The sequence below is a fragment of the Pygocentrus nattereri genome, chromosome 29 (genome assembly GCF_015220715.1).
Source record: "Pygocentrus nattereri isolate fPygNat1 chromosome 29, fPygNat1.pri, whole genome shotgun sequence".
Classification (NCBI taxonomy): Eukaryota; Metazoa; Chordata; class Actinopteri; order Characiformes; family Serrasalmidae; genus Pygocentrus; species Pygocentrus nattereri.
The window spans coordinates 14,039,397-14,050,663 of NC_051239.1; the positions used below are offsets into that span (position 1 = coordinate 14,039,397).

Below are 11,267 nucleotides of genomic sequence, written 5' to 3' on the forward strand. Positions count from 1 at the left end.
CTTCCAGCAGGATTATGCACCATGTCACAAAGCTCATATCATCTCAAACTTGTTTCTTGAACATGACAATGAGTTCACTGTACTCCAGCGGCCTCCACAGTCACCAGATCTCAATCCAATAGAGCACCTTTGGGATGTGGTGGAACGGGAGATTCACATCATAGCTGTGCAGCTGACAAATCTGCACCAACTGCGTGATGCTATCATGTCAATATGGACCAACATCTCTGAGGAATGTTTCCAACACCTTGTTGAAAGTATGTCACAAAGAATTAAGGCAGTTCTGAAGGCAAAAGGTGGTCCAAGCTTTTACTACATGTAGGCCTATGAACGCTTTCTTTTCCAGTCCTAAGTATTTATATTAACTATGTATGTTTGAGGTACAAACTCCAAAGTACTTGATAATTGTTTTGGGTAATATGATGTAACAGGATGGTAAGGTCCAAAAAAGTCTAACTTCATTACACTGACATGTCAAACTGGTGGAGTGAGTTTGGTGAGTAAAAGTACAAACTCCAAAGTACTGTGTAGTTATTTTGGCTAAAAAAATTCTAAGAATGAAATTTCACTGAAATGTCTAACAGGTTCTGGGTATTAAGCAATTCTGGGTATTAAGATGAAGGCCTTCTTTTTTTTACTGTAATGTCATGGTTAATCAAGAAAGCAAATCAGAAATAGCTCCAAGTATTGGATAGTTATACAGTGTAAAATGATCACACAAAATACATAGATTTCTGAAGTAAATGGCAAAGGCCCAGTAAAACCATCTTTACAGTCCGGATTCAGTTATGCTTATAGGTAACAGACAGCTGCATATTATATACTCTTTATACCCCGCCCCCCAATAACAATACAAAATAATTACTCAGTACTGTGTTTTATGTTCCTCACATATACCCAGTTTATGCTTGGAACCCTTTGCGCCTTTCTTTCCTATTTACAATCTTTTAGCCCAAAATAAATACCTAGCACTTTGTATTTGTACCTGTATTTGTATTTGTATTGGGGGCAGTCGTGGGCTGGAGGTTAGGGAACTGGCACTGTGACCGGAAGTTCGGCAGTTCGATCCCCAGTGCTGACAGTCCATGACTGAGGTGTTCTTGAGCAAAACACCTAACCCCCAACTGCTCCCCGGGTGCCGTGGATAGGGCTGCCCACTGCTCCGGGCAAGTGTGCTCACTGCCCCCATATTCTCACTGTGTATGTATTCACTGCCCCCTGTGCTCACTGTGTATGTATTCACTAGTGTGTATGTGGTGTTTCACTTCATGGATGGGTTAAATGTGGAGGTGGGATTAAAAAAGTATCTCTTAATCTTACCTCACACACTAAAAATGAAGGTTCCCAAATCATTCTTGGCTTAGACTTGGCTTTGACTTCTAGAAAAAACCTTAAATTGGAGGTTCTGTGTAAGAGCCATTCATTGAAAGGGGTTATTTCAGAAGCCAAAAGTAGAGTAATGCTTTAATCAACCCTTTTTGGCACCTTTATGTTTTAAAATTGTGCATCATAAGCTGTGAAACATTACAAAGCCACTAAGATGATAAGAAGTTGAACTAGACCAAACATGGCCATACTTTGCAAGGTTAATAGCAAGCCTTTATGAATGGGAATGGATGGGGGAGGGGTAGAAAAGCTTCCACGAGGACTCATGTCCTCTTTATTTTGGTAATGACTGTTTATTTTGAGCATGTGAAGAGGATAAAAGAATCAACAAAGTAATGCCACACCCTTTTTAAAGTATTACAACCAATTTGTTTATCTCATGGAATTTGAATATACAAGTCCTCCATCATAAGCATCAGCATATGGCGTGTAATTTTCACGGAAACACAAGCACATATTCCCGAGCCTGGTTCTAAACAAAGCTCCAGAGATGATGTCATATGGCCCATATCTACCATGATGAAGCTTTAAAAGGACTTATTTCCGACGGCTTGCTTTATCAGAGTAGGTGTTGGAATGCAGCAGGCAATTCCTGACATAACTCTACGTGTCGGAACTTAAAGTATAAAAGAGCTCCACTGTTCACTCGGGGTCATAGAGACAACAGACAGAGCTCAAAAAAAGACTCAAAGCTTCCAACAGCATCTTTTCCTAAGGAACCAAGAGACCATGCGTCCATCCTGCATTCCTTCTGCTTGCTTTCTCTTGCTCTTAAGCATTCAGCTCCTCAGTGCACTCCCACTGCAAAATGGTCCCTTCACTAATGAAGACATGGATGTCTTAAAGGTGAGTTTGATCCATTCTCTTCAGCAAATCATCTAGGTAAGCAGATACACAAAAGTCCATAGGTCTAACTCCTGCCTTTGACCCTTTGCAGCTTTTGCTTGCCCGTCTGGAAGAGACAATTCCAGCTCCAATGCAAGATCAGCCACAGCTGCCCAAAGTGCCAAAGCTGGAGGACGCTGTGGTTTCAGAGGAAGATGGGCATCCCCTGCCTCAGATGGACGTGAGAGATTACCTCTCAGCCCGAGACCTGAAGAATGTGAAACTTGACTCTGGCTCCAAGAAATATTCTGCCTGTTTTGGGCGCCGATTGGACAGGATCGGTTCCATGTCCACTCTGGGATGCAATACAATTGGACGCAACAGTGAGTTTCTGAAAGTTAGGCCACTCATGAGCTCTCCACTAGTACATTGGTTTTAGGCATGGTTTTACATGGATGTCTTCATTACCTATGAAAGAATCTGTAATGGTATTGGTATATATCATACATGGTATATATCATCACTTACTATTTCTTTATTTTCTTTTCAGATCCAAAGAGGAAATGAAGTCTTAAGAGAAACTTCTACATTGTTCACTGCAATGAATGCCAAATGAATTTTTAAATGTGCATTTATATTTATTAGAATATTTATTGAACTGTCTACATTTGAATTTGTATTTATATATGTCCTTAATTTAATGCTTCTCCAATAGCGTTGTATATATAATATTGTAATATTGTAATGCAAACGTTCAATAAATCTTGAAATCTGACATTTGTTTTGCATCAACTAGCATCTAAAGTTTATTTAAATAAATGTGTAAGAATTAAGCTGATAACACACTAACACATGTTAAAACATAAATCACTATGGTCATGAGGCCTAGGTTCATTAAGAGAAACTGAGCTAAAGACCTGCAAGAGTTAGAACACTTTCTTGTGGTAATGGTATGAGTAAACTGAGTCTATATAACTCAAGCAGTCATGAGGCCTAGATCTTTTAAGAAAGACAGTGAGATGGAAGATTGCACAAAGCACAGGCCATTTAGTCCTAAGCTCGGTTGATTTCCTAGTGCTGCAAATGTGACAACAACAAACATCTTCCATTCATATTCCTGTCCTTAAGGATGAAATACTGTCTCTGTCAAAAAAGAAAAACAAAATAATAATAATAACTGGGTAATAAGGTAAAAGTGTTCTAAACTTGAGTTTGATCCTCAGTGATGGAACAGTCATCCATGGCCGGGAGTCCAAGAAACCACAATGGGCCTAGGTGTCTCTGATGGTTTGGATGACCCACCATCCCCTCCCATCATTCAGTGCGATGCTAGCCAGCGCAGGCGTCTGTTATCTAGCATTCTCCTTCAGGCATGTTCAGCATGTTTACACATTTTTATGCTCAGAAAAAAACCTTGTATCTCCAAAATGATAACTTTAAAGGAGAAGGAAAAAAACACATTTTACTTTTAATGTAAGTCAATGGAACCAGACATTTTTCCAAGTAATTTTGGGCTATTTCTTTTAGTCCATTCATCATGAAAGTTTATACATTGTAAAGGACAACAGATGCTTTCAAATTACGAAAAAAAACCTGAAAAACGGCAAAAACAGAGATATAAGATTTTGCTATTTTGTTGTTAATGTAAGGACATTCCATTCCGATCATTTTTGAGCATTTCTATTGGCCCAACCAGCAGGAACTTTCACACAATCAAAAAAATGGACAGAAATCTATTTTTATTTATGATGTGTAAACATACAAATGCAATCATTTCAGTGTGAATCACGTTGCAATTCCTATTCAGCACCTTGGAGAGCGAACAAGCTCTCTCACTCTGAAGGAAGCTGAGATCTCTTAATAAGCATAGTAGATGCCCTTTCATATGACCTAAGAGTCGTACATAGTTTTTGGTAAAGAGCCAGAGTGTCCTAACTCAGATTTTTAGGGGACAGTTTCTCCATGTTCATTAATAAAACTGTCTTTACAAAATAGGCCTGTCTGTAAGAAGGCACCCACATAACTCTCTGGACATGGCTTCTAAATTGAGAGGAAGATTCTGGGTAAACAGAATTAAGTGAGAAAATGAATGGTGAGTGACAAAGGCCTATCGCATAGGACTTTTCAATTATGTACGTCACCCCTTGAGATACATACACAAACACAATCTTAATTTCAGGAGCCTCAATGTTTTTCATTATGATTGTCAATCTAACTGACAGCGCTTTGGATGGGATGAACAAATATCAAGGTCTCAAAAAAAATGAAGGAAACAAACTTTGGGGTTGATGCATCATCACAGGGCATGACTGCTACTTCCCTAGAGCCCAAATAGAGTTTAGCAATGGACACTCCATGCTCCATTCCTCACAGCAATCACTCTTAACTACAGGATTAGCTGGCTTCACCCAAAACAAGGCTCACAAAAGCCGTGTAGTTAATGAAGACCAACTGGCATGCCCTGATTTGCATTCATTATCTTATTTTTCAATAGCGATATTTGAATAGTTGAAACATTTCTTTAAAGCCCTCTGTTCCACTGGGACCTTTTCATGCAAAACTCTCAATATTGGTGACAGACAATTGCCACTACATGACCTATGTGTTCCTCACCCCCAGCATGACTTCCTCATGCCATTTTTGCAACAGCTCCCCCTTGAGGAGCCAACAACTCAACGAGACTCTGGTACAGCTTAAAGCAGCTTGACAATATTCATTCTGAAAAAGCATCAGAATAAGATTACTTATGTCACATGCTATAATTGGATCTACCCAAAGGTCATTGCAGCTCATTACGTTCAATATTTCTTATTACCAAGACAAGGCTTCCTCAGATCCCCACCTCATGGTGTAGAGATGGAACACATATGGTCTTACCATAAATAAGTGGTATATTTAGTGTAGGTTGAAGATATAAGTTGTGAGGTGATGCTGGAACAATGCTTGGTATGTGTAGTGGATGCATGCCTGACAATGGACGCCACATCTTCATTCTGCCTTCAAAAATGCTCCTGAGGTCACCTACTGTTTGTATCCGACTTGCCGCCTGCCACGAGTGTTTGCAACAAGGCACATCACGTAGCACCAAACAGCCACTTAAAAGGAAATCTACCCTGAAGCCTTATCAAAGCTGAGGTGTTGGAATGCACTTCACACGCTCGTGAAAGGATGAGCCCTGGACAGTCGAGTGTCTCTATAAAAGAAGGAGCCCAGCACACAGCCTGGCCAGAGAGCGAGAGTCAAGAGCCATAGAAAGCCAAGCATGGTTAAAGGACTTATCCTAGCAGGACTACTGGTCCTGCTCTGTCACGAGGTCGCCGTACAAGCTCATGTGTTGACTAGACACAACTCAGCCAACAGCATCAGCAAACTTAAGGTAGGTCTACAACTTGCCGATTTTTGAAAAAGAAATGTATGTATATATAAATTGCTAGTAACATCATTTACATCAGATGTAAACTCATGGTCTTGTTGAGCCTGCATGAGCTAAGAATATTTCTTTGTGGTAAAGGTCTATGTAAACAGGGTCTACATGACTCAAGCAGTAATACATCTAAAGTGGTCTTGGCAAACTGGATTTGGTTCAGGGTTGAGAGGAACCATATTATTCAGTACAGCCCTGACATAAAGCATGTGCAAGTATTTTGTTTTTTTTTTAGTTATGAGATCCTCTGAAGTTGTGTGTATCTGCTACTCTCTGATGGTTCTTCAAGGGTTCTTTAGTAAAGGGAATAGTTCCACTTTAGAACCATTTCATGCTTAAATTGTTCTTTGCATGGTGAAATGGTTCTTCAGACTTATGGAGAATATGTTGTGTTTTATTGTTGTGTCATAGAACCTTTTTGAAAATGGTTCCTCTGTTGTTAAAGCTTGACCTCATCAATAGCAGAACCCTTTTTGGTGCAATACAGAACCCTTTTCAACACATTCTCCATCAATCTGAAGAACTATTTCACCATGCAAAGAACCATTTAAGCATGAAATGGTTCTATATAGAACTCATGCTTCTAAATAGAACCATTCTATTTACTAAAGAACCCCACTTCCACCCTGAAAGGATTTGTTATCTAGTGTATTAGCTGATGTACAAAAAGGTGTGCAAGAACAGGAAAACAGGGTACAGGGCAAGGATACTCCAGGACCACTGGCTTAGTGCTGAATCTTCTCCACTCTGTTCTACAGAGTTTGCTGCAGCAGTTTGAGGAAGCATTGGCAGCAGAGGAGGGCACTGAAGGAGCCGTGGATTACGAGGACAGGAGCCAGAGCCAAGCTGCTCCAGGCTGGGAAAGAAACAGGGAGGAACAGCCTCCTCCAGGTGAGGAGCCCAGTCCTGAAGAAAATCTTGAGGCACAGAAGAAAAACCTCATGGATCTCCTCCTATCCACGAGGAGCAAAGGCTTCTCTGGCTGCTTTGGGGGAAGGCTGGACCGTATCGGCTCGTCCAGCAGCCTCGGGTGCAACTCCATGAGAGGTTAAATCTCAGGCGAGGGCGATCATCCAGCTCCGCAAAGAGACTGGATCTAATATGTTGCTGTCTGCAGTTCACAAGAGCAACATGTACACATACAGCCCATCATGACCCCATGTTGAAAGATGGTGAACCTGTCGAGGATTTGTGTGGAAGTTGCGAACACAGTTCGTTAATGATTACATTTTACATTTTAACCTCTTTTGTTTTTCAGTTCTGCCTTATTTCATTTATTTGCTTTTAAGCACAGCTTGTGTCTGCTGATGCACCTCCATTAATTATTAGGTGGAAGTTGTGCGAGAGCTAATGGACGCCTAATTTTTTGTTTTGTTTTGTTTTATTGAGAATAATAATGTAATAATTGTGTATATTTTATCCACACTGTGCTCATGTTTAAAGTTCAGCCCAGTGACTTGATGACTTTCTGATGAAGTGGGTATTTTATTGTCTCTGGAAAGGTTCTGCTGTAAGATTCTTCACGATCTACCTGTATGTAAATGTCTTTTTTCCTTTCATTTGTAAAAGCGGGGAAGGGCAGAGGTCGATCGGAAGTGTTTTTGAGAGTTGGACTGATTTGCTTTTGTTCATCTGCTTTGCTTCGTTTTAATCAAATCATTTTTGACTTTAATAAAAAACTATTCCACTCAAACTGCTCTCCAAGTAAATTTTAAGGTTGATTGACAAAGTGCAGGACAAGACCACAGTGACTTTACACTGCCTTGGTGTGAATAAACAACTTTTGCAGAGTTGTTCTTTTCCTTCATTACAGGGATCATATGTCATTCTGTAAAATATATGCTTATAGATGAGATGTAGTGGCTAGGATTGCTGAAGCCAAATAGGGACAGTTTATCAGATTAGAACACATTATCACATTGGAATTCTTCACCCGTAGCGGAAACTTGTTAGAGTCCACAGGAGAGATGCAGACTCAGAAATTCTTCTCGCATCACTTCATTCTGGACAACGCCTGCAATCTTGCCTAATGGACCGAGGCTTATTAGTGGCCACAAAACTACACTGCGACAAGGACCTGAGCAGCAGCAGCAGGAGGCTATTAGCATTGAGCTCGTCGACACCTGCACTAACCTTTACCGAAAAGCCCAAGGCGCGTTGCCTTTAATCCTATTATCTAACCCCAGCAGGGCCACTCATGATTGCATGAATAATGCTTGGGTTTTCGAACTTGGCCATGCCAGACGCCTCTGATTAGAAACCCGCCATGTTCGGCTTGCTCTCCACGCTCAGCTCATCAAATTCTAACAGACTGTCAAAGACCCATCTTCGCTAACTTTTCCAGCTCCTCAAATTACCCACACTGCCCTCCAGCCCCCAGGAGAAAAAAGGATTGTGTGCTACCATCTCGTCCAATTAGAGGGCAGCCACGTAGAGGAGTTGTCAGGCTCCGACTTACACCTGCTGAAGGTGAGGAATGGTGTTAGTCATGCGGCGTAATTAGTGTGCTCCTGAGCACACTGATGAAACAGCCCAGGTCCACAAAGGTGTTGATCTGCTACTCACTTCTCTCACAAAAAAACAAGCCAAAATGCTGGTCATTAGAGCTGTCTTTGGTCATTGATCATTGGTACGCTCACTTGGTGCACCGAATCTGTCAGCTTCACAATATCAAAAGGTCCATACATGGGGTCAGAACCACGGTTAACCTCAGTCTAATCACCCTGGAACAGATGCAGGCTGAGCAGTAGGTTGTACATACTGACTTCTTACTAAGCTGGTGATGGTTTCACATCTGAGCTGTTCTGTGATACAGTTTATTCAGTAGCTCTATCTGTTTCACACAGAAGTCCTTTTTTGGACTGTTATCTTGAAATCATGACTTAATTGTCTTGAGTTCTCAAGATAAAGAGGTGTTGTCTCAGGGTAGGATATCTCATTGTGAGATGAGATTATGATTTCAAGAAAACAACTTTGGCCTTGACATCACAAGACAGTCAAGACATGATGTCAAAGATTACAATCTATTGTGATATATGTAGTATATATAGTACCAGTATTATAACAATACGCAGCCATTAAGGAGTCATAACTGTAGCTACTTGGATCACTATCACTCTGTTGTTAGCCTATACTGAATAATTTATCTGAACAATTTATCCCAAGCAGAGTTACGCAGTAGACGAATTGGGTCAGAATGAGGGTTAACACCACCTTAAAAGCCATACAACAGATGCTGCCACATCACTAGTATCTATATTTAGTAGCCTTGTCCTATTTTAAATGGCTCTATTCAATTCAATGTTAAAAAGAGCATGTCCAAAATGACATAGCAGGTCTATTTGAGCTAACATAACAACAATGTGGTTTAGAGCAAGTTGTGATGATAATTTGCATGATGCTAATTGGTGGGGTATAATCTTTTAATGCTTATTAGCAACATTAGCCTTTTTTCCAAGACTACAGCATTCATGGCCCTTTAAACAATGAACAGTGACCGTTCCACAACACACAGCCACCGTAGAGTCAAAATACTGTTGGCGACTGATCACATTTGTCACTATCACAAAAGTTGTATATTCCCCAGGCCCTTCATTTTTTCATTGACATTTCTAGGAAACAGCCCTGTATTTCCAGGGCCCGTGTTCCTATTGTGTTTAGTACATGCTGCTTCCAAAAAGATTCACTTATCGAAACATTCTCTGAACATTTTGGTCAACGATGAGAACCTATTCGGCGATGGGCAGCATTTAGTTTTTAAACATAATTTTATTTGAGCATCTCAGTTTTACCAACATTGAAAAATATTCCCAAGGTCACTTATAATGCTAGTAGAAGAATCTTTGAGCACATCCTACGTCTACCTTCCATTTCAAGACCATTTTCACCATTTCCCCTTACTTTATTCTGCTAACTTCGCTAGCTGGCAAGGTAAGGGCAACACAGCTAGCAACAACAAACCAGACAAAGCAACAATTCACACTGTTTGTGTTCTACACTCTGACTTCTCAAGCACGGCTTGAGTTACAATGTGCGCTAAGCTACCCAATTGCCTCACTAAAGCTAGCCTAGCAGAGGCTTGTTTCCTGTACGACCTGCATTTCTTGTATTGATGACACCGTGATGTAACCAGGGCCTTGAGAACCCTTTCATGTCCTTAATATTGTATACTGAGGTTTGATATATCATACAAAGAGCTAAACATAAGGCCCTGGGAATGTAGGCAAACGCCCTTCACAACAAAACGGATCAAAATCAGGGTTAATCTCACTCTAATGACCCTAGAAGGTTGTACATTTAGACTTTTCCTTATCCTAGCCTAGCATCACTTGTGAGCTGATCTGATCACACTTCAGCGTACTCAGTAGCTCTGTTCTGTTTCAGGCGGCTCTATTACATTCAGGCTATTTGAGATGACTTGAAAGTCTATGATATATGAAGCATGTGATGATTTAGGCATTAGTCACGTAGCTCCACTGCAAAAAATAATTATAATAATAGAGAGATTTCACATACCAAACCTGTTTTGGTGGACTAACTACATTTGAAGCAAGAGGCAGAGAGTCATTTTAGTAGAACTATGGCTTTAAATGCCTATAAAACAGGACGGGGAAAATCTAAAAACACAAATGGAAACAAAAATGTTTTTGTGTTTCCACAACTTCTATATTAAAGCACACCTAACAGAATATATGAGAATTTGCTGACAGTAAATTGTCATAATTTTACAGGGGCATGTGTTTTAATGCTAATGATGTGAATTTGCATCTTGCATAGGGACATGCCCATTGCTGGAATGGATGGTGACAGGCTGAATAAATTGAATCCCACCACAAAATGTGTTTGCCTGGCACTCCGTCTTCCCTGTCCAGTCAGGTTTCTCTGCATCAATTACTCCCTCCTACTCAAACCTCCCAAAACGTCAACTGGAATTACAACTGACCTGTGAAAAGAAGAGGGGAAAAATACTTCTAAACCAGCTCAAAAAGAAGACAAATGGATGTCATACCAGAGAACCCATCTGTGATTTCTATCCCTGATCCCCTTTGCGCCCACTCACTTGACCGGTGGGAGCACAGAAGACCTTTAGGCAGGGGAAAGAGATCTTGATGTAATATTCCATTGAGGAATGGCAGACTAGCGAGTGACACATTGTTAGCCTCGTTTTCCGAAACAGATCTGTGCTTAAACGGTCCATGTCTGACACATCAACCTCCATTAAGGGGCCGTTCGACGGCTGGCCAGCTGGCGCTGTCGAGATCTTGTTGATGGAAGGCACTGCTGGGAATAAAAGACAGGTTGTTTGTTGGCTTGTTGTGCACCAAGTTACCCTGTAATGATGTCATGTATACTGCATCTCTGGTGGCGAAATACTGAATTTGAATAGTAGATGTCTTTCACTTTGTTTTTTATAAAAGCTGCCCCAGAAAAAAAACATGATATTTTGGTATACAGTAATTAAACAGAGGCAGAAAGTAACGACTTGAGGCATGACCTGAGCATATTAATCCCCTGCAATGTTACTTTTTTGAAGATAATCACATCATAAATCATAATTCTACTTTTACTTGAGTTTGTATCTGTAATGAAATCAAATTACAGCCATTTCTAAGGGGCATTAGACTAGCCAGCT

General features: G+C 40.6%; 2 protein-coding genes across 2 annotated transcripts; both read left to right on the forward strand.

Moving 5' to 3' along the window:
- Nucleotides 1-2,017: 2,017 nt before the first annotated feature.
- Nucleotides 2,018-2,986, forward strand: nppb (natriuretic peptide B). Its single transcript, XM_017705699.2, has 3 exons — nt 2,018-2,232; nt 2,324-2,594; nt 2,762-2,986. Exons 1-3 carry the CDS (start codon nt 2,116-2,118, stop codon nt 2,776-2,778), a joined length of 405 nt encoding a protein of 134 aa, XP_017561188.1. The 5' UTR covers nt 2,018-2,115; the 3' UTR covers nt 2,779-2,986.
- Nucleotides 2,987-5,422: 2,436 nt separating this feature from the next.
- Nucleotides 5,423-7,328, forward strand: nppa (natriuretic peptide A). The gene is made up of 2 exons (XM_017705798.2): nt 5,423-5,587; nt 6,394-7,328. Exons 1-2 carry the CDS (start codon nt 5,474-5,476, stop codon nt 6,685-6,687), a joined length of 408 nt encoding a protein of 135 aa, XP_017561287.1. The 5' UTR covers nt 5,423-5,473; the 3' UTR covers nt 6,688-7,328.
- Nucleotides 7,329-11,267: the final 3,939 nt, after the last annotated feature.

Coding starts and splice junctions, on each gene's coding strand:
- nppb (XM_017705699.2), top strand. CDS start 2,116: ATGCGTCCATCCTGCATTCCTTCTGCTTGCTTTCTCTTGCTCTTAAGC. Junction 2,233..2,323: donor AAGACATGGATGTCTTAAAG/GTGAGTTTGATC, acceptor GACCCTTTGCAG/CTTTTGCTTGCCCGTCTGGA.
- nppa (XM_017705798.2), top strand. CDS start 5,474: ATGGTTAAAGGACTTATCCTAGCAGGACTACTGGTCCTGCTCTGTCAC. Junction 5,588..6,393: donor ACAGCATCAGCAAACTTAAG/GTAGGTCTACAA, acceptor TCTGTTCTACAG/AGTTTGCTGCAGCAGTTTGA.